Genomic DNA, 23,953 nt, shown 5'->3' with positions numbered 1-23,953 from the left:
CAAGGGTGGTGGGAGGTGGTCCAAAGTGAGCTTCAAAATCTGTGTGATAGTATTCCTAGTTATTTATGGTCAGATTCAGAAAATATTTGAAACAAAAACGGAGTTTTCTTCAAAACATATTTTATCTCTTAACTATCCAAGTTTATCAAGGGTTAAATATAAACATATTCAACTTCTTTTTATTATCAAGCTGCTAAGCCAAACAATCGGAAGTATTTCTCAGTATGGTCAGTTTTGTAAGTCTTAAACACTTTTTTTGTTTAAGAAATATGTGATTTGTCTAGGGCAGTGTTTCTCAACTTGGTTCTGGAGTACCCCTTTGCCAGTCAGGTTTTCAGGATATCCACAATGAATATGCATAAACTTGATTTGCATACATGGCCTCCTTTATATGCAAATTTCTTTCATGCATGTTTATTGTGGATATTTTGAAAACCTGAGAGACAATGGTCTAGGGTGCAAGTGAGCTAATGCATATCATGTTCAAGTTGAAGCCAGTGCTCCTGCCTGCCTTTCTGCTAAGTGGCTTGATTATTAGAGGTATTGTTTTAATTGTGTACTGGTCGCACTGATCTAAGAATAACTATAATTTTTACAAATTGTTCACTAGGATCTTATGAGTATTCCATTCCTTGTATTACTGCTTATTTATTAGATGATATGATGTGTTAGAGATGACTATTTTAGACTTTATAGGGCTATCATGCTATACTGATCTTTTCATTGTCTTGTAAACTGCCTGGATCTGTCCTGGTAAAGGTGGGTATTGGGTAACAAATGCAGAATGTTACATCTGCCCCAGGTTCAAAGATGGAAAGGGGCATTTGAAGCAATTGTGGGGCTATGGTGCGCATGCTGACAGCCATTGGCTCCATAGGCCCTGGCCCCCTCTGATGTCACCTTTCCATTCCAGGGCGAGGACTGGCAGAGCCGATGGCTGCATACATGTGGACCGTGGCCCTGTGACCTCTTCACGTTCTTGCTGCTGCCTGGGGGGGGTGTTTCTGCTCCTTGTTACTGTCAAGACAGGTATGCCACCGCCCACTAGGGATCTTCTTTTCCATTTTCTGACTTGTAGCACTGTTTAATTCCCTGTTATCGGATCATTTTGGAAATACAGTAAAACCTTGGATTTGCAAGTAACTTGGTACGCAAGTGTTTTTTCAAGACAAAACATTTTATTAAATTTTAACTTGATATACAAGCAAGGTCTTGCAAGCCAAGTACATACAGCTACACTGGTTGCCAATGGAAGCTCGTGTAAAGTTTAAATTCACCTGCCTCTGTTTTAAAGTTTTCTACGGTCTAACCCCTAAATACATCACTGACCTATTCTCCTTCTCAGCCAACAAACACAAGAGAAGTTCCCACTCGCACTTCGTTTCTCCCCCGGTTAGAGGATGCAAACTAAAAAAACACCATGAGCATCTTCTCTCACATCAGGCTGCTCTATGGGGTAAAGACCTAGAACAACTCCTATTGCCCACCACTTATGAGGTATTCAGGAAATGCCTCAAAACCCACCTATTCCTGAAATACCTAGACAGTTGACCCACTTCCCTCTTTCCCCTCCCTTGCCCTTTCTCCCCACTGTTCCCCACATCCCTTAAGTTAATTCAACTTGTACGTCAACTCAACTTGTACTCCACTAATCTTTTGTAAACTGCATAGAACTTAACGGTATTGCGGTATATAAACTGTTATTATTATTATTATTATACAGTATATCATATCACAATTGAGCCAATGGTCTCTCTCTGTGTCTCTGTCTCTGTGTCTGTCTGTCTGTGTGTGTGTGTCTCTCTCTGTAGTGACTGTTCTAAACAATAAAGGTTTTTCAATACGAGTATATACAGCATTTTGTATTAAAGTTTTTGGGTTGTGGAGTTTCCATTATTTCTTATGGGGAAATTCACTTTTCAAGCATGTTTTCGGAATGAATTATGCTAGCAAACCAAGGTTTTACTGTACAGTCTTATTGGAAAATCTTGAGAAACATTTTTTGGAAATGGTAGTGTCTTTGTGCTTATGACAGAATGGATTAGTCCTGTGTAGCAGGAAATCACTATATCACATACTGGTAGCCTCTTTGTAATTTTAAGAGGCTTTACATTATCACTATTATGTTTTATTCATGTTCGATTTGTTGTGCTGTATGTGATTCTGTTTGTGTATGTACTCTATTGTGACCCGCCTTAGGAAAGGCGGGGTATAAATAAATACAAATAATGTACTTTGGAATAAGATTGTGTGCTAAAAAATAGTAGTTCTATTTGTAGCAGATCTAGTAGCTGAAAATGTGGGATAAATTAAGGTCAATTTTGTCAACCAAAGCATGTTAAATGGAGAGGAAAAAATGAGGCTTATGACTTCCCCCCCTCCCCCAATTGGAAGATAGGTGTATACGAGAGCTTCTTCTTTGTGGGACTTTTGTGTTCTTTGTAGTGTTGAAGTTGGCCATTTTGTTTCAAGGGGCACAAAATTTCAATTGAGAGTGATATCTGTAACTATCAAACCTCAGGCTAATTCATTTTCTTGTGCAATGGTTGAAAAACTTATAGGCTGTGCAGCCCCTGGTGTTTTATGGATCATTGTCCAAAGTTATAAAGTCACTTTTCCTGTTGCTTGTTAAAGCACAATAAAATGGCAGTTTAGTATTTAGCATGATTGGTTTTAATTGTGAAATTTTTAAAAAGGCAGAGAACATGGCTGGCATATTTCCAGCACCTGGCATCTGCTGTTGGAGAAGATCTTGTCTGACCAGAATTTTCATTTGCTGTTACGGCTGTTAAAATGGGCAATCATGGTAGTAATTAAACATATCTTAAAGAATGTATTGCAAAGGAACTAGAACGTGCCAGAAAATTAATGACTGTGCAGGCACTACAGGAAACTCATGCGTTAATATGACAAAAGACACCTTGGTTTTCTTCTACTCAAGTGCAGAATTTGTTGACTTAAAGCCAACTTTTAAAAGTATGTTGAGAACTAAACAAACCATTCATAACATAGAGATGTCCTTTGTGCATCCTTCCCCATTTACCTACGTCTGCAGTTATAGGATATTTTTATAACAGGCCACCTGACTTGCACAGAAGAATAGAATGGAATAAGAATAGTTATACTGGGTCTGACCAATGGTCCATCTCGCCCAGTATCCTATTGCCAACAGTGGCCAATCTGGGTCTAGTACCTGGCAGAAACTCAAATAGTAGCAACATGAGAACCGGAGAAGGACGGATGTGGTCCCACAGAAGTGGAAGTAAGGAAGAAATAGGGAACTACAGATATGCTAATCTGACTTCTGCGGTACGTAAATTAATGGAAATGCTTTTAAAACTGAGAATAGTGGCGCTTCTGGAATCCAGTGGATTGCAGGACCCGAGGCAACATGGATTCACTAAAGGCAGGTTGTCGGATACATCTGATCAATTTTTGACTGGGTAACCAGAGAATTGGATAGAGGAAGTGTGCTATTTGTGGTGTATTTAGATTTTAGCAAAGCCTTTGACAGTTTTCCACACAGGTGTCTAATAAATAAACTGAGTATCCTCAGTATGGGCCCCAAAGTGATGGACTGGGTCAAGAACTAGTTGAGTGGCAGGCAACAAAGGGTAGTGGTCAGTGAAGAACACTCCAAGGAATGGGATGTTACCAGTGGTGTGCTTCAAGGTTCTTCTGTTCTTGGGCTTGTTTTTAACATTTTTGTAAGTGATAACACTGAAGGTCTGTCAGGTAAGATTTGCCTCTGTGGTTTATACCAAAATCTGCAATAGAATAGACACCCCCGATGGTGTGAATAACATGAGGAAGGACATAGCGAAGCTTGAAGAATGGTTTGAAATTTGACAGCTAAGATTTAATGCTAAGAAATGCAAGGTCATGCATTTTGGCTACAAAAACCCAAGAGAATGGTACAGTTTAGGACTTGAAGCTGTGGCACGCCCTTATTAATCAGCATCTGGCATATTTCTATAAGAAAACAGCAAAGAATCAAGTATTGAATCTTCTCCCAGGTCCAAAGGATAGTCTGGGACATTCTCTCATCAGACCAGGCATAGGCAGCTTGATTCTTGAGTGCACAAGTAGATTAGATTTTCAGAATATGCACAGTTGAATATGCATGAGATAAATTTGCATATAATAGAGGTAGTACATGCAAATTTATCTCATGCATATTCATTGTGGATATCCTGAAATTCTTACCATCTTGTGGCACTTGAATTGTCCTATTCCTGCACTAGACTATTTTGTTTATATAAATGATTATTGAGAGCTTCTATACCGTTATTAACCCTTTCAGGACCATAAGGATCGTAGGCCAATTTTTGTGGTTTTGACGACATTTTTATGGTAAAAAGGGCTTGCAGATGCCCAAAAATTGATTTTTTTTGTGAAATATCATTATTTTTATTTAAAAAAATCACACTTCTGGCTTATGGACAGTGTGGCAAGTGAATCTTCTCATCAATCTAGCAACGATGCTAATGAATGAATGTCGGAACCAGTTTGTTTACATAAAGGTAGTATCATATGGAATCCGTACATATCAAATTTAGAACTGTAGACTATCCCAATCAAAATTGATAGGATTTTAAAGTTATGGGACAAATATGTCCCTTGGTCCTGAAAGGGTTAAGGAGCCTCTGCAAAGGCGCCTCACTACATTAGCTTCTGTAGAGATGTTACCATAATGCATGGATGGGCTCTATACTGAAATACAGAGAGCTCTATGGTGGTGTTATAGAGTTATTAATGCTGGCATGAAAACTGCAGCAATCTGCAGCTTTCTTATATATATATATATATATATATATATATATAGATAGATAGATAGATAGATAGATATAGATCAGGGATCTCAAAGTCCCTCCTTGAGGGCCGCAATCCAGTCGGGTTTTCAGGATTTCCCCAATGAATATGCATTGAAAGCAGTGCATGCACATAAATCTCATACCTATTCATTGGGGAAATCCTAAAAACTCAACTGGATTGCAGCCCTCAAGGAGGGACTTTGAGACCACTGATATATATATATATATATATATATATATATATATATATATATTAATATATATATATATAAATAATCTATATCAGTGGTCTCAAAGTCCCTCCTTGAGGGCTGCAATCCAGTTGAGTTTTTAGGATTTCCCCAATGAATAGGTATGAGATTTATGTGCATGCACTGCTTTCAATGCATATTCATTGGGGAAATCCTGAAAACCCGACTGGATTGCGGCCCTCAAGGAGGGACTTTGAGATCCCTGATCTATATCTATCTATCTATCTATCTATCTATCTATCTATCTATCTATCTATCTATCTATCTATCTATCTATCTATCAATTTTTGTTGTTTAAAATCACTCAGATTTAATCTTGGATCTCTAGATTACATGAGGGCTTGAGATAGATTAAGAAAGAATTTGTTTCCTGTTTTTTGGCTTTACCTGATTTGATTTAAGTTATACTGTCTTAATCTAACTTTCTGCACAAGTGTTGCATACTTGGAAATTATTTGGAAAATTATAAATAAATTAAAAAAAATACTGGCATGGTTATGCCAATAATTCATCATCCTACTTATATGCACATGTTTATACCCATGTATGTACACATGTAATACTAGGTTTACTATTGCAGCTAAATACACTACACACTTTTTATTTTTATATACCTCTTAAGGAGGTTGGCCATTTCAACTAAATATAATGTATATACATGCATCCCTGAATGTTCTAGTTTCCTCTCTCTCTGTCAACTTCATAATTTCAGCTGAAGTAGTTTGAGAAAAGAATAGTATTTATCCCTTTCTTGAATTTTCCAGAGGTCTTTTCTAACTTTAATTCTTTTGGTAGTACATTCCACCATGTTAGTGCCAGATTTAGTAATTAACTGCTCAAAGGTATAATACCTTAAGCAAAATTCAAATCCTTTACTTTGGTTCCAGCCTCCTGTCTTAGATCTGTGTGTGAGCGAGGGCTTTCATGCTTTATATCCTAGCAGTTAGCCAGTCAGGTGGGTGAAGGCCCATCCAACAGCAGTATACATTCTTGATGTAGCTGGCTAGGATCCACAAGGTTGGTCAGAAGCCCCATACTATCTGATACTGACATTGGTGGCATGATCTCAACTGCTGCCGGCAACCCCATGCATGCTCATTTCATGCACATGAATTGAGCATGTGTGTGGAATGCCAGTTTTGGTGGCTGGAAATGTGACACTGACTTCACCAGTGCTCAGTCAACCCTGGGGATTCCAGTGGAGGTCTTCAGCTGGCAGGGCTTGGGAATCCTTAACCAACAAGGTATTTTATACTACTACAGTTCCCTAGAACAGTGGTTCCCAACCCTGTCCTGGAGGAACACCAGGCCAATTGGGTTTTCAGGCTAGCCCTAATGAATATGCATGAAGCAAATTTGCATGCCTATCACTTCCATCATATGCAAATCTCTCTCATGCATATTCATTAGGGCTAGCCTGAAAACCCGATTGGCCTGGTGTTCCTCCAGGACAGGGTTGGGAATCACTGCCCTAGAATAAACAGTTAGAGGAGTTTCCAGCTATTACATGCTACATCTTGAGACACACATACCCTGAGACTCTTGACTGAGAGAGAGCACAGGCTGTCTTCCATCTTTATTCTAAAATACTGCTGACTGGTACGATTGTATCTTATGAGGAAGAATGATAGGCAACACCACTGTTCTCCTGTTAGGGTAGAGACAAAATGTAAATGTTTGTTGGAATCTGTGTATCCATTGTGAATAGCTGTATGCTGTCTTAAAACTACCGTACCTTTGCTGGAAGACTTTCCCAATTATGTAATTTGATGAGTTTTCTCACTAAAGGTTAACTTGGCTCAGAGAGCAACGACGGGTGTAGTCTGCTTGAGAGTGAGGGAGATTTCACACTGTGTGGTTTTGCCTCTGGTCTCCTGGAGTAATCCAGTCCTGGGCCCTGATCCTAAATCAATACATTTATTATGTACCAGGGAAAAGCTCTGATATTGAGGTTTATAGTAGGCAACTGCCTAGGTGAACTCTAACCACAAACAAGCCCTCTGGCATTACGTCTATATTTAAATTGAGAGGAGTCTGTCAAAACTTGGAAGAAAAGGAAGCAAGCTTGTTAGGTTGCCTATCATGTTCTATCTTATGAACACCAGAAGGAAGCTGTTTGGCATGATATAAGTACCATAATGAGTGTTAATAAATTTGAGACTGAGATCGTACTCTACCTAAACTGGTTTAGGATTAAGATTCATTATTGTCATGGTATATCCAATACGAAACCATTTGAAGACATTGGGGTAAAAATTCAGCTGGTTGTGGTAAGCATTTTTTCTTTTAAGCACCGACTGCTGCAGGCAGAATTAGCCCTGAATATTCAGTGCCAAGCCATGTCCAGGCACTTTTACTGAATATCCTGGGCTAATATTTTTTTACAAGCTGGCTGCCAGAGCTTGTGTGGGCCCCGGCTGAATACTTGCTGAGATTTGCATAAAAGATTCATGCGCTTTCTGGTGGTCTTTGCTTCCCTATTCCAATACCCTCCCCCAAATCATAATAGGTCCCCCCCCCCCCGGCCTACTTAGTCTTTGGTGGTCCAGTGGGGACAATAGGGCCAAGAATGAATTCCACTTGCTCCTGTCCTTAGTGGTTGTCTCACAGAAATGGCTGCTGCAACCTCTAGCAACAGCCTTGCAGTATATTTAGAGTACCACAAGGCTCTTGTGAGAGGTGACAGTTGCTAGGGGGCAGAGTGAGTCCCTCCCCCATCACCCCATACTGGAGCATCAGGGACTTAGGTAGACCTGGGAGGGGGCTTGTTGTGAATAGGGGAGGATCTCCTTTGGACCTGGGAGAAGATGGGGAGATCTTACTCATTGAGGATAGTAGGGAGGTTGGGAGGCTGGGCTGAACCTTGTTTGGGGGGGGGGAGAAGGGGATTGGCACAATTTTAAGCAGGAACCCAGAATTTAACTGGGTACTGGCTGCTGTTCAGACTGGTACTTGGTTAAGTCTCTGAAAATAAGTTCAGCCTTTTTTGTTGTAATCCTAACTTTGTGGTTGCTCAGCAAGTTATCAGACTGAATATTGCCAATAACTGACTGAGTTGCTACTCTACCCTAACTCCATGCAAGGACTGCCCAGAGACTGTGGTAAAAATGGAATAAACCCTGTTAGTCCTACTTACCTCACTGAGGAAAAACGGCTCCTAAAGCAGATGGACCCTTGGGTGCTCTTTTGAGGCCTTAGTACCTTCTATTCTTGGTAGTCTTGCATGGCTGTCCCTTCAGCCCACAGACCTCTTTTCCATTTCTCATCCTTTACTTCACTATTACTCTACCCAGCTTAGGGATAGCAGCACTGGATGGTTTTTATGATCTTTACTTCAGTTTGCCTTGTTTGGTTATCTGCTGTAGATAGTCATTAAGGAAGTCATCTTCCAGGCTACACCTGAGCTTAATGGACTTTTCTGGGAAAGAAAACTCCAAGTCCATAAGAACAGGTTTTGGGTTGGGGGTTTTTTGTGGGGTTTTTTTTGTTTTTTTTTCTTCTTGCAGGTTTCTGGGTCTTGCTGTGTCTTGTCAGGTAGAAACTGATGTTTCAGCCATCATGCTGTGAGGTCTGCAGTTTTGTCTTTATATAGTAGGTCCTCAAACCTGATTGGTTGGGGCTTGAGGTGAATGGGGCAGGAAAGTTCATTGATCACCAATTTGAATTTGGTGGGAAAGTCAGTTGATCTTTTATTTTTTTCCTTCAAAAGCAATACAGGAGACCAGAAAGCAGTCCCAGTCTCCATTACCTTATGTAACAGGTAGAGTAAGAATAAGGTCTGATGACCAATGAAACCCTGGAATGAATTGATAGACCTTCTATCCCCAACATTGTACTTTTTTTTTCTACAGAAAGTGGAAATTTTCTTTTTCTACTCTTTAAATTTGATGTAAACAACTTTATATACTGCCTTTCCTTACCATATTTCAAAGTTTAGTAAACCATAATAGGAGCAGGGGCTCCAGTGTTCCTCTGTCTAGACATAAATGGCATGTTGTGGCATCCTGTTACATACGTGGGAATTCATAATTCAAGACTGCTCTATAACTCTCCTAGTAATGGTGTCCTTGTACACACATCAGAAGATTTTTCATGTTTGTTGCACAGCACCTGCAGTGAGCCATGAACATTTCAGAAAGTGAGCAAATTTTTTTTTTTTCCTTTATATATCTTCTCAAGCTTTTATATGACTGGATTTATTAGGTAAGTGATAACCTGCAAACATTAGCGGGTCATTGTTTTTTGGTCTTTGTAATTATATGAATGTATCTTTTAGATGGTGGTGAGACATCCGGGCAGAAATGTCAGACAGGCAGATCGAGACTTGGGCCTGGATTACTGTAGAGATATCTAGTGTGGAGAGGTAGATCTGTGAGTCATCAGCAGAGAGGACAACATGTCGAGGAATAGGTTGTGATCAACAGTGTCAAAAGCAGCAGATAAATTGAGAAGGATGAGGATAGAGTAGAGGCCTTCAGATCTGGTCAGGAACAGGTCAATGCTGAAACTGTTCTAAAGTCTCCAAACTTAATCCTACTATTAGATATCTGTCCTATATTGTACTATGCATTACTGGGATATCTCTGTACCCAAGAACATACAGTGCCTCAATTTCCTTCTCCCCAACCCCCCCCCCTAAAAAAATACCACCCAAACCTCCTAAGACCTATGTTCTGATTCAAAAGATTGGTTGCATAAATATGTGGTGATAAATTTTCCTCTTTGAAGTTAGTGACTGGCCTGCACAGATGTATAAATGATTGCCTCTAGTTTTGAAAATCTTAATAACTTCTGCCAAGTTTAAAAACTCATGCAGACTCCTGCCGTCCCGTCCCGTGCCCCCGTTGGAGGGGGTGGACCCGGCAGACGCAGTCATTGCAGGACTTTGTCACAACTCCCTGCGTCTGCTGGGTCCACCCCCTCCAACGTAACTTACTTCTTCTGGAGCAGAGTCAGCAGACGAGTCATCATGGGACCTTCCAGCATGCGGCTGCTGAGTCCGCTCCAGAGCAAGTAAGTCGGAGTGGGGTGGACTGGCAGCCGGCAGCTACAATCATCGTGGGACCTTGCTGCATGAAGGGAGAGAAAGGAGCAGGATTGCTGAAATGGAAGAGTGGTGGAGGGAAAGAAAGGGGGCAGGGTGGTATGAAAGGGTGGTGCTGATAGAATTGATGTACAGAGAAAGGGGAGAGACATAAGGGGGAAGGATATTGGAGGGAGAGAAAGGGGGCAGATGCTGATTGAAGAGGGGTGGATGGCGAGAGAAAGGGCAGACATTGGATGGTAGTGGGGAGCATATGCTGGATGGAAGTGCAGATGGGAGAGATAAGGGAGCAAATGCCTGAAGGAAATGGGAGAAGAGAAAGAGGGGAGCAGACGCTGGATGGAAGTGGACAGAGAGAGGAGAAGGTACTAGATGGAAGGGTTGGAGAAAGAGAGTACATGATGGAAGGAGGGGATAAATAAAAGGAGGGCACATGATGGGGAGAAAAGGATTGAGTTAGGGAAACACTGGAGGGGCGAGGGAAAGAGGTGGCAAGCTTTAGGTAGACAGTAAAAAAGGACATTGATGAGAGGGTAGTAAGAACATAATCTAGACAGATGCAGAAAATAAACTGAAAAGGAAAATGAGGGAAAAAAGGGAAAGGGATTGCAGAGGAGAGGTGTGGGAGAGGGAAGGAGAGGAGAGAGATGCCAGACCAATGGGGTGAAAGGAGAGATGGAAGGGGGAGGCATACAGTTTCTGGAAGGGGCATAGAAGGAGAGAAGATGCCATATAGGGGAATCGAGATGGCCGACAGTGGATGGAAGGAAGAGAGTTACAAGAAGATGAGGAAAGCAGAAACCACAGAAGACAAAGGTAGAAAAAAAATTTCTATTTATTTATTGCTTTAGGAGACGTGTCACTGTTTCTTTGGTGCACTGTATGCAAAGTTCAGCTTCTTACTGGTTCAATTTAACCTTTGTCTATGTATTTCTATTTTATCCCCCCTTTTACAAAACTGTGGAGCGTATTTTAGCGCCAGCTGTGGTGGTAGCAGCTCCGATGTGTGAATTTTACCACCATGGCTAAAATTCACACTACAGTTTTGTAAAAGGGGGAGGGGTTAGTTTGTGATGACATATTCCATACTAGGCGAAGGTGTTTTCTGTGTTCTGTGTGTTAGAAAGACATGTTAGGATTGACTGCAGGATTGATCTGTACTAGTCTGGCTTGTTTAGTTTTACAATAGGTGTATTCATGTACTGCTCACTGCAGTATGTAAGATGCTGCCTTTTCCTAGGTACTCATGTGTGACATGTGGCTTGCTACTAAAAATCATGTTTTTCATACAGATGGGGGGGGGGGGGTTAAAAAAATGATGGGCCCCGGGTGTCACATATGTGGGGATTAAAAAAATGATGGGCCCCGGGTGTCACATATGCTAGGTACGCCACTGGATGGAAGGTATGGTCAGTAAATTCTGATCAGTCGATCCAAGGGTCCGAGGAGGGCAAAAGGGGATGATGAGTTTATCAAGGTTTGCAGCCAATTGAGACACCATTATCTGTTGGCTTTTTCTAATCAAGGTATCTGCCCTGTCAATGTGCTCTTGTGTGCGTGATGTTGGGCAAACAGAACGACCATCGTCAGTTATACCTATTTTTAACGCTTTAAACTTTTTTACCCACTTGTAGTACCATGAATCAATGAAAGGTTTGTTTATATTGAGTCAATATCCAATGGTAAATTTCCACAGGTTTTACTCCCTCTGCCCAAAGAGCGCATTACTACATGTTCTTCAATGGTGCAATCTTGCAGTGGAGCATCCATGTTTCTAAAAACCGAGCGCTGCACTGTGCATGGATGAGCCATCCAACAGGCAATGTATGAGTTCTTAGGTTGCATTTTGCTAGTGCTCTTCCAGCTATTATGTCATTTAAAAATTGCCTTTAATTTTTGATTCACCCTTCGTAAATTCCTAATGTTGGTAGGATGAATTAATAATCATCTTATATCATATTAGTTTTGATTTCATAGCACAGATTCCAGAATCATTAATTTTTCATGTGGATGTGAGGAATCAAGTTAATTTTAAGAACTGCTTGTTTTAACATGAGGCTGAAGTCTCATGTGTTAACTTGTGATATGGCATTCCAAATCACACAACACATTATCATCTTAGTATCAGCATGCTTGTTGGGTGTGTTTATGTGTTTCAATACCGACAAATGAAGTGCTTTTATAGTCGCAGCCACTGATCATACCGCTGTGTTCCCAACTGCAAAGGAGCAGCCTGGTTACCAGTTTGAGGGTAAAGGAATTTGTTTGCAGTGCTTTAAGATAGTGAACTTGCTTGTTTACTTCAGCAAATCATTTACTTCTTATACATTCCGAGCCTTGCTTTGTAAAGATAAATGGTTGTTAAGTAGATTCCCTGTACACTCCTTGACACTAAATTTCAACGTTCATGAGGTGGTTATTAATGTCTATATTTAGCCAAGTATGTCAAATGTTGAAAAGGTTACATTGTCATTAACTGTAGATGTGTGTGTGTTTTTTTTTTTTGGGGGGAGGGGTGTTTTTGTGTGTTGGTTTTTTTTTTTCAAATTTATATTAGATTTTTGAAAAATACTTAAAATTATTTCATTTTTCCTAAATGCAGTATTAGGTATGTGACAGTAGTATTGATGGATACATCCAGTATTTAAAAGTTTGAGACTGTGGCCTGAAGCTATTACTGCCCTATGCTAGAATCTAACAAAAAAGGGGATACTGCAACAATAATGTACAAGATGCGGGAAGGGATAAAACACAGACCGTACGGATCTTGCGGATCTAAAACCCGAACGTCCTTAAAAATCTGAGGTCCGTATATTGATAAGTCCGCCTTATAGCTTATTCCACCGCTTTCCCTGCACGCTCAGCTCAGGCCCCCGGCTCTGCCTTCCCTAATGGCTAAGGAGGGAGGAGGCGCACCGTGGCTTTTGCTAATTAGCCCGATTGTCCCTTTCTCCAGATCTCTCCCTCCGTGCTGATTTCGAGAGCCCCCGTGATATAATACTGGATGGCAAATAGCTAGGTATATTTTTTTTTTGGGGGGGGGGGTATAAAAAATGTGCAGTGCATCTGACTTTACAGACCCCACGTATCTGAACTGCACGTCCTTGAAAATCTGAGGTCCGCGCCACTTTTGGTCTCTGGCTCTGACAGACTTCTATGACATTTTAGCGCTGATGGATCCTAATGCTTTTCCCTCCCTATGCTGAGACTAAAAGTGGCACAGACCTCAGGGCAAAAGTTTTGCCGCTAGTCTCGGCATAGGGAGGGAAAAGCATTGGGATCCGTCAGAGCTAAAATGTCATCAAGGTCTGTCAAAGCCAAAAACTACAAGTGGCAAGGACCTCAGATTTTTAAGGATGTGCGGTTTTAGATCCGTGAGGTCCACGTTTTACCCCTTCCCACAAGATGCCAATTGTGTGAAAAACTGGGACCAGACAGTCTGTGTTTTGAAAACACACTCCTTTCTCATGGGTCCTAAATTTGAGTAAAACCTGTTCTCAAGAGAACCATAAGGATAACAACTGGAAATAACACGGTCGAGTAAACAAAACAACGAGACTGAAGAACTGCTCGTTTTCGAGTCTGCACTGCGGAGCAGTTCTCCAGTCTCTGGTTCCTTCCATCTAAAATTGCTAAGCACATGAAGATTGAAAAAGCAGGAATGGTGGAATGCCAAACTTCTCTTGAATTTACCTTACCTGATCAGTTTCACAGCCATAATGTGCAGGTTTTGTCTGTTCCGGTGACTGAGGCTCATGTTCAGCCAGTGTGTTTACTTAAAGGTCTCTCTAGCCTAGCCAAATCTGTTTGAAACAGGATACAAGAATTTCAGCACTTTCACTTTTGCGTTTGTAGAGAAGCCAGACTTAGTAAATCATTGCACCTTTACATTGAAGGTGGTGACCTTTGTATTCGGAACAAGGACTACAACAATTCCATTTTTCACAATGCTTTTAGGCAGCACCACTTTGATTGCAAGTGAATTTTGATATATATGTATTTCCTCTGTATCTTTCAGCTTGTTGGTTAAGCGTACGGAATATTTTTTGTCTCCTCATTCTAGGCGTGAAGAAAGTATCAGGAGACTGAAAAATGTGAGTAGAAGTGATTTTTCTCATGTTCCATAAATGCTACTGAACTTTTTTTTGTACAAGGGATAATCTGCAAAACTGTCTCCTCTATATAGCCTGAGAGCTTATACACCTGTCAAACATCTATTGTCTGTGGAAAAACGCATGGAAGACTGCTCACTGTGCCCATATTTGAAAGGGGGCTGGCATTGTAATAAAAGCATTGGAGTGCTAAGTCTATGTACTAGGTTTTATTTTTCCAGCACAGTCAACAGTGGAGTCCAGCCCTTTTCATAGGGTGACATGGTACATCCTGCCCACGGGCAGAACAGGAAGTAGTTTTAGATAAAAGCAAAAGTGATGGGCAACATTTAAAATAATAGCTCTTAAAGCACTTTTCTTCCTGTTACTGGTGGCTGTTGCAAAATACTTCATGATGTTTAACAACTAGAAGGCTTAGCATATCAGATTTGTAGCCTCACAATTGTCTATTTTATGAACATTTAATTTTAATGTACCTCGAGATTTTGAAATCTATACCTTTTTAAAATTATGTTCTGAGCTCCCCTGGGAGAATGGTATAGAAAATTGAATAAATACATAGAAAAAAAGAAATAAATCCAACTTTGTGGATACTACTCGGATTAGAGACTTTTGTTAAATGAAAATGTGGCTGTGATTATATGGAGCAGGTGTCGAGAACTTGTATAATGTGTTGGGTATGTATGACTCCCCTTACACGTCCAATATTGGCATTTTTCTAAGAAATTTACACCCTCCACCCCCCTCAAATTCTGTTTTTGACTTCTGTGGTGATAGGTTTTTCTTGGAGTAGATGAGCCTGAGAATATCTCATACAAGTTATTTTCCGGAAGTGTAGGCTCTTGGTAACGCTTTTTAGGAGCAGTTCTGTAAAGCCAGGCGTGCTCAATGTTTGTCCTTGAAGGCGAGGCTTTTCTGGAAGTGGGTGAGCCTGACAATATCCCATACAAACTATTTCCAGGAAGTGCACTTTAGGCACATGGTAATGTTTTCTATGCTTCACACCTAGGAGCAGTTCTATAAAGCCAGGCGTGCTCAATGTTTGTCCTTGAGGGTGAGGCTTTTCTGGGAGTGGGTGAGCCTGAGAATATCCCATACAAGTTATTTTCCGGAAGTGTAGGCTCATGGTAATGCTTTCTTTGCTGCACACCTAGGAGCAGTTCTGTAAAACCAAGTGTGTTCAATGTTTGTCCTTGAGGCGAGGCTTTTCTGGAAGTGGGTGAGCTTGACAATATCCCATAGGGTTACCAGACATCCGGATTTCCCAGGACATACCCTCCTTTTATCTGGGGGTCTGGACATCTTTTCAAAACCTGGCACTTTGTCCGGGTTTTGAAAAGAAATTGCATCAGGAGGGGGCATCCACGCATTCGTGGATCCAACGCAGTAACATCTCTCGCATGCACATGTCATCGCGTTGCAATCGCGCATGCGCGGATGCCTTCCTGCCCGACAAACAGGCAGCGGGGAAGGGTGGAACTGGGCAGGCCTGTGGGCAGGTCTAGGGGGGTCTGTATTTTACTGAGGTAAAATCTGGTAACCCTAACTATAGGTTCATGGAAATGCTTTATATGCTGCACATCTAGGATCAGTTCTGTAAAGCATGGGTGCTCATTGTTGTCCTTGAGGGCCGCAACCCAATTGAGTTTTCATGATTTCCCCAATGAATATGCATGAGTTCTGATGGAGGCATGCAAATAAATGTCAACATATTCACTGGGGAAATCTGAAAACCTGATTGGGTTGTGGATCTCAAGGACTGACATTGAGCACCTTTACTGTAAAAGTTGTTGAAAATTAGGCCCAAAGAGCATACTGTAATTACTGTCATCCAAACCACTCATTCATATGTCTGTTCTGTTACAAGAACAGATATATGAATGAGCGGTTTGGATGACAGCGGTAATGAGTGGATCACTGACGAAGCTGAGGCGAAACATGTCGAATCCTACCGCTAAAAGCTAAATCAAAGATACAGATAAGTGAAAGTTTAATTCAAAATTCAATATTTAAAGATCAAATTAAGTAGTGTGAATTGAGAACGGAAAGTCACATAAATATAATGCTGTAAAACCTTTGACCAATGACGACTGGCGCAGTAAGCTCCAGAAAAATATGCCGTATGGAAGGAGGAGCGGTGGTTCTGAGGTCTTTAGGAAATCAACTGATATGATGGTGATAAATATGGTATGAAGGAGAATTAATGAGAGGAGAATATCTTAGAGTATATTTGTTTGAAGCTAATTCTATAACAGCATCTGGGCACCCAGATTCCATCATAAAATGCTAGCATAAGTTGGTGGTTACATGCCAATATTTAGGCGTGCCCACTTATTTCATGTCAATAGAAGGTTTAAAATGCATGTGCCTCATGGCGCGCTAGCTTTAACAGTATTCGCTAAGTTACTGCATAAATGTGGGACATACCCAAACCCCACTCATGTGGGTGCCCCTTTGCATTTGCACAGTAAGTGGGTTGCATGGCCTGTGTTAGACTATCGCTGAGCATATGGCTCACCCTTAACTTGCAAAACTAATGTTCACACATGTAAGTGCTAGTATTTTATAACAGAAATAAGTGTACATTTAAGGTGTAATTGGTGACCTGGTAGAGCATGGGGGGGGGGGGCTAATGTTTGTTAAATTCACTTGTGGATGCAGCATTTGTTTCTGATGGCCAGGGGTTTCCGATGGCCGGGGACAGAACAACAGCCATGAGCTTTAGAGATTCAGAAAGATGATAAAAGTAAGGAGAGGGAGGGGCTTTACTAAAGAAGGTGCACACATTTTTTAGTTTTTTGGTTAGAGAATGTTTCAATTCAGGGCAGCCAGGATTCAAATCCTTTCTCCCACTGAAGCTTATATGCAAGTTATTTCATCCTCCATGTGTCAGGTACAACTGAGGTGGTGAGCGTATTTGGGTAGGGAAATGAATTTCAGTCCATGAGTTACCTCGTGCTGAGCTTGAATTTGGAAAACATACATAATATACCTAAAATCCAAGCTGAAATAGACATGATTGGGTAGATGATATTTCTTCTGCCAAGCAATTTCCCTAAGAGCAGGACTTAGTAATGAGAGCCACACTGAACTTGAAATTTGGGTGTACTGATTTGGTTTGCCTGAGTAAGTTTTTTAAAAAATAAAATAAAATTGCCTTTCCTTAGCATCAGAGCAGATGAATCCAGAAATGTATCTATCAGCAGGTGGAGAGAGTGCAAAAGTGAACTCAGCCGTATAGGATGGTAAGGCTCCTGGAGATCCAGTATTGCTCTATTTCCAGCAGGCAGTGGATAGTCCCAGAAGCTCTTAGATTCATTCCTGCAGTTCAGCTCATGTTCCAGTTTCTGGTCCAGTTGAGCTTGTGTTAAGGCTTCTACCGGTGCCAGTTCTGGGGTACACCTGGTGGCGCCAGGTCTCTCCCCCTCCTGCTGTGACCTTGGTCTTCTCCTTCCTACATTATTAAAAGAAAAAAAAAAGGTTACAAGGGACCCTTATTTTAGGCTGGTGTCACTGGCTTTTGCTTGAGGGGGTTGTGTATCCTGAAATAAAATCCAGCAATTCCTCACAGAGAAACTGCTTCAGTCTTCACTGCTGTCAGCATTAGTGGGGTGAGTACTACTTTAAAAGTTTTATTGCTGGGGTTAAATGGGGCATATGTTTGGCCCCTATACTGAAACATGCAAAAGGTCCATCAAAAATTATAAAGCCGCTAGCTGATTGGTTACAGCAAGTTCTTGCGGGACAGTGAGAACTTGTGGCAGCCAATCAGCTAGCGGCTCTGCACAGATAGGAGCGAAGGAAGATTGCTCCTGCTGTGGTTACTGCTGGACCATCAGGTATTCTAAGGGTATGCAGGGGAGGTGAGAGGGAGGTAAAAATTCTTAGAATCATCTGGGAGAGGAGACGGAAGGGATCCCTGCTATCCTGGCCATCAGATCTTATAGCATGCTTTTCTAAAAGGAGGAACTTGAGTTCTATTCCTGCTGAGGTTGGCATCTCCTCAGCATCTATGCATTCTGGATTGCCTGAGGTTCTGGAGGAAGGGGAGCTGTTGGTGGATGATTGATCCTATGGCTATTAGGATGTTTCATATGTAAGAACTCCCCTCATTCATGGTCTCTGTCTTATTCCTTCAAGCCTCTGTATGCAGTTCCTAAGTTGCTAGGGCTTATTGTGGGTGCAGAGAGCAGCAGACTTGCTTTGTACTCTGAGCACCCCGCTTCTTTGGAGTTTTTAGCTATAGAAACTGGCCTAGACTATCTGATATATCCCATATATGATTTCATCAGGGCATCTAAGTAGATGGCTCTGACAGTCATTGCCAGGCATTTGCTTTGGATTTGCCATTAGTCCAAGCGGAGGCTGAACAAGCTCCCTTTTAAAGAGAAGCTGGTCAAAGATTTAAAGGACTAAGATACAACAGTTGCCAGAGAATAAGCCTAGGGGTTCCTTTCTGTCATCTCGATCTCATCCTTATCGTACAGGCATTAAGAAGTGTAGGCCTGGAAAGGCTTCTCAGAAGCCACATCAGCAAAAGCAGTCTTTTCCATTAGAGAGGAAGTCTTTTGCACAGCTCTCCATATTCTTCCCAGCTTCTCATCCCTCACAATGATTGGGTTATAGTCCACTCTTCATAGGACTTCATCAGTATCTGGCTCTCCAGGTTTTTTTCAAGAGTGGACCAATGTTTCATCAGACCAGTGGGTCTTGGACATTATCAAAGATGGTTACAGATAGGCTTACCAGATACCTGAATTTCCCCGGACATGATCTCCTTTTAAGGACATGTCTGGGGGTCTGGAAGGCTTTTCAAAACCTGGCACTTTGTCTGGGTTTTGAAAAGCTTTCCTCCACATCACAACAAGGGCCGTCAGGTTTCCAAAGCTACAATTGCTCACCTGATTAAAGAACCCATTTTGTCATCGTATTTGCTTTCAGATGAAGAGATCTCCCATTTCTGTGTAGGGCTCACTCTACCAGAGTTCAGTCTGCTTTATAAGCGGAATCCTTTTCCTGTTCTCTTGAATAAATTTGTAGGTCAGCTATATGGTCCTTGCTGAATACCTTTTCCAATCATTATCATTTGAATGCAGTAGCCAAATCAGATGCATCCTTTGAGGTGTTATCTCCATATGAATGTCTGGGTCCTGCCCTTCTTGAGGACTGCTTTGCTACATACCATAAGTTTCTGGATTCATCTGCTTTCATGCCAAGGATGGAAAAATTCTTACCTGATAATTTTCTTTCCCTTAGTCATGACAAATGAATTCAGAATTCCACTCTGGTGAAGGTATGTCATTTTCTCTGTTTTGAATTGTTTCTTCAGATTGAATTTGTTGGGTTCTATGAATTGTTCTTACTATTTGTATTCTGTGGAGAAAGAGACATTCTGTTCTTTTACTATTCTTTCTGCTGTGTTATGAGAAATACTGTATCTCCAGGAGAAATACTGTCCTATATACCTGAGTTCAGTTTTGCACTGTATCTCCACAAGCTGGTAGATAGTCATATAATCCATACATTTCTGGATTCATCTTCTGTGACTAAGGGAAGAAAAATTATAGGTAAGAAAAATTTTCCATTTTGTTTACCACATTTTTATTTTTGAGATAACTGGAGCAATTCAAGAGAATATGGGATAAATGTAGAAGATATTTATGCTTCCTGTACCATTTTGCAAGTGTGGGTTAATTATTGGGTACATAGCTTTACAATGGGCAGTAAATTAGACAGGCTAGATGAGCATGTTATGGTCCTTAACTTCTGTTACACAGCTCACTTTCACTTTGTCAGAATTAGAGCTCCTAGATACACATTATAGAGGAAATGGAGACTAGAGAATGACAATTTGTCCCCGAACCCACAGGAACTCAATTTTCCTGGCCCTGCCCCACGAGTTTTGTCACTGTCCCTGCCCCATTCCTGCAAGCTCTGCCTTAATCACCAAGCTTCAAACACTTATGATTTTAAATGTGTTTGAGGCTTGTGCAGATGAGGACAGGAGGAATGAGGCAGGGACAGGAAAATGAGCTCCTGTGGGGATGGGAAAAAAAATTCTCCCTGTATCATTCTCTAATGGAGACTAAAAGAAAAGGATTAAAAATGTCTTATTATACAAATACATCCATTAATGCTCAGCCTGCAGTATTCTGACAGTGGTTCATGATCTCTGATGTCCCATCACACTTCTGTAACCAATGTTTCCAGGTTTAGTGCCGTATATAATTGGGGATTAAAAGTAGGGCTGTTCTGAATATTTGTATTTTGATTCAATTTGGCCCCAAATAGTGTCCTGAATACATTGTTTGTATTCAGCTGAATAGTCATTTAAATTCGAATGTGGGGCTCTACTCTGCTAAATCCTAATTAAATAAATACTTGTTCATTGATTTCATGTTGCTTTTATTATCTATGTTAAAGCTCAATATACTTTATTTTTATTTGGTATTCATAGTCACCATCTTCAGTACATCACAGGAAAAGTAATGCTCTAAAATAACATTTTAGTGAGTTTTGTTTCCTATACTGTATACATTAAAAAAAAAAAAAAATATAGCTGTGATGTTGTTTAATCATTAACTAGTAAACGTTTCTGTTGGAATTTTTATTCTAGGTTTTGATCACGTTGTACTGGCTGGGTAGAAAAGCAGAGAGCAACCCATATTATAATGGTCCTTACCTGAACCTGAAAGCTTTTGAGGGACTGTTAGGACAAACACTAACCAAGGTAAGGCATCTCAGGAAAAAAAATGCAACTTTTCTCCCCCACCTCCCAGCCCTCATGCGGAGCCTAGTTAATGCATATTGACGTTTTCTGTTAGTGTGTTCAAAATAGCACTTGTTTTGTCCTTCCAATGAATTGTTCATTGAGCAACCATGTATTTTCTACCTTTAGGCACTGGAAGAGTCCAGCAGCCTGAAAAGAAGTGGCCGGGACAGCGGATGTGGTGACATTTGGTACACTGACAGAGAAAGCTTGTCGTCGCTTTCAGCTGCTCACAGAAGGGACGACTCGTTTGATAGTCTAGATTCCTTTGGGTCGAGATCTCTCACCAGCTTATCAGACACTACCCTAAAGGGTAGCAGTGAAGGTATTCCTCTCTCAAAAATCTTCATTGGCTGATAGACAATGAAGGCTGCACTTTTCAGCTTACTGTATATAGAGGAAAGTTTGCTGGTGGAGTATGTAAATCTTTATGTGGCTTGAATGAAAATGGGGAAACCTTGTTAACAGCTTGGCCTTGTCTTGATGCAACATAGGTAGATAATAGAGGCATTAAGACATTCTTTGGTTTATTCTGCATTCCTTTTCTAATAATTCTTAACATTGTTTGCTTTGTTTGCTATCGCACACTGAGCAGAGGATTCTAATATATAGTCCACTATGGTACCTAATTAACTTTTAAGTGGTAACTCCTAGTGTACATCTTAACATCATCTAATATAATAAAACGCTAGGCCGCGCATGCGCAGTTCCATCACGTGTGTCCGTTTTCCATGAGATGTACAGCATCTCAGATAGGAGTGGCATGCGCCCAAAACACTCTCTCTCCTCCCCCGAGACGGATGTCGGATGCGGCGGCTGTCGGCCCGTGCTGTTTTTTGATCTGCCCTGCTCCTTGCCTGAAGTCCTCTCTCCTCCCCCGAGGCTGATGTCGGACGCGGCGGCTGTCTCCCCCGAGGCGGATGATCTTATGGGAATCAATGTTCTTCGCTCTGCCCTGCTCCTTGCCTTACTATATTTTTAAGTTGAAAGACCAGGCAGCGGCTCCTCTCAGGATCCCCAGCTGCGTCGGAAGTCCAATGCAGTCAGGGATCTTGAGAGGAGCCGCCGCCGCCGTGTCTTTCAACTTAAAAATATACTAAGGCAAGGAGCAGGGCAGAACAATCTTCAAAATGGCGGCAAATCGATCTCCGTTCCTCCGGGGGGGGGGGAGGGGTCTGGGAGGAGAGGGATCGCGGCCACACCGAGGAGCCCAGCAACTTTCCGCTGTCCGGGACCCAACTCATTTGCCGCCCCCCCCTCTTCCCTTACCGCGGGCCCGACTGGTGATTCAAGCAGCGTGTGCATTACTCTTCACACGCTGCTTCGGGCCCTTCTACTGCCTTGATTTACTCTGGCACGTCCGGAGCAAATCAGGGCAGTAGAAGGGCCCGAAGCAGCGTGTGAAGACTGCTGGACACACTGCTTAAATCGCCATGTATAGTCGGGCCCGCGGGAATGGAAGGGAAGGGGGGGCGGCAAAGGACTCGGGCCCGCATTTGTAGTCGCGACTGTGGGAAGGGAAAGAGGGTAGAGGAAACGCTAATGCAGGCACAGGGAACTGGTGTGGGGGGAGGGAATGCAGCTTTGCACAGACAGACAGAGGGAGGAAGGAAGACAGAAAGACAAGAAGAAAGACACAGGGGCAGGTGCACAGGGAACTGGTGTGGGGGGAGGGAAATGGAGGGGGAGGGAATGCTGCTTTGGACAGACAGACAGAGGGAGGAAGGGACACAAAAAGACAAGAAGAAAGACACAGGAGCAGGTGCACAGGGAACTGGTGTGGGGGGAGGGAATGCTGCTTTGGACAGACAGACGGAGGAAGGGACACAGAAAGACAAGAATAAAGACACAGGGGCAGGTGCACAGGGAACTGGTGTGGGGGAAGGGAATGCTGCTTTGGACAGACAGACAGAGGGAGGAAGGGACACAGAAAGACAAGAAGAAAGACACAGGGGCAGGTGCACAGAGAAATGGTGTGGGGGGAGGAAATGCTGCTTTGGACAGACAGACGGAGGAAGGGACACAGAAAGACAAGAAGAAAGACACAGGGGCAGGTGCACAGGGAAATGGTGTGGGGGGAGGAAATGCTGCTTTGGACAGAGAGACGGAGGAAGGGACACAGAAAGACAAGAAGAAAGACACAGGGGCAGGTGCACAGGGAACTGGTGTGGGGGGAGGGAATGCTGCTTTGGACAGACAGACAGAGGGAGGAAGGGACACAGAAAGACAAGGAGAAAGACACAGGGTCAGGTGCACAGGGAAATGGTGTGGGGGGAGGGAATGCTGCTTTGGACAGACAGACAGAGGGAGGAAGGGACACAGAAAGACAAGGAGAAAGACAAAGGGGCAGGTGCGGGACAGCGGGAGTCACGTCAGGAGGGGTGCGGGATGCCGCAGAGGGAACTTTTCCAATGGGTGCAACTGGGCGGCTATCGGAAGCCTCTGATCACGGGCAGAGCAAGGTAAGTGTATCATAGGGATAAGAAGGAGGAGGGGGGGAGAAAAAGGAAGGGATGCTTACTGCTGGACAGGGGGAGAAGGAAAGAGGTGCTGATGGACAGGGGGGGGTGAAGAAAAAAGAACGGAGGCCTAATGTTGGACAGGGGGAGAAGGAAGGTGCTGCTGGACAGGGGGGAGGTAAAATAAAGGGAGAAGGGCTGCTGCTGCATAAGGAGAGCTGTGAAGGGGTGGTGGTGGACACAGGGGAGGTAAAAGGAAGGGAGAATGGACAGGGGGAGCAGGCAAGGGGTGGTGATGGACAGCCAAGGAAAAAGAAAGAAAAAAAGCGGCTAAGGAGAGAGAGAGAGAGAGAGAGAGAAAGAAATAAAGAGAGACACACACACATATATTCTAGCACCCATTAATGTAACGGGCTATAAGACTAGTGTAGCTATAATGCAGATTATTCTTTATGTGCATCACTTTCTGCTTGTTCAGTTTCATCTGCCATTTGGATGCCCAGT

The 23,953-nt window shown here is 42.3% G+C and overlaps 1 protein-coding gene across 12 annotated transcripts in view; it reads left to right on the top strand.

Annotated features, from left to right (window-relative positions):
• LMO7 (LIM domain 7) overlaps positions 1–23,953 on the top strand; it is a 444,867-nt gene that overhangs the window by 289,628 nt on the left and 131,286 nt on the right. For all 12 annotated transcript variants that reach the window (XM_033950185.1, XM_033950181.1, XM_033950180.1 and 9 more), the window contains 3 exons: positions 14,173–14,203; positions 20,838–20,951; positions 21,120–21,315. In XM_033950185.1, coding sequence (XP_033806076.1) covers positions 14,173–14,203; positions 20,838–20,951; positions 21,120–21,315 — 341 coding nt within the window. The remainder of the gene's footprint in view (positions 1–14,172; positions 14,204–20,837; positions 20,952–21,119; positions 21,316–23,953) is intronic.

Source organism: Geotrypetes seraphini, chromosome 6 (assembly GCF_902459505.1).
Source record: "Geotrypetes seraphini chromosome 6, aGeoSer1.1, whole genome shotgun sequence".
Classification (NCBI taxonomy): Eukaryota; Metazoa; Chordata; class Amphibia; order Gymnophiona; family Dermophiidae; genus Geotrypetes; species Geotrypetes seraphini.
This window is presented reverse-complemented; position numbering and strand designations above follow the sequence as displayed.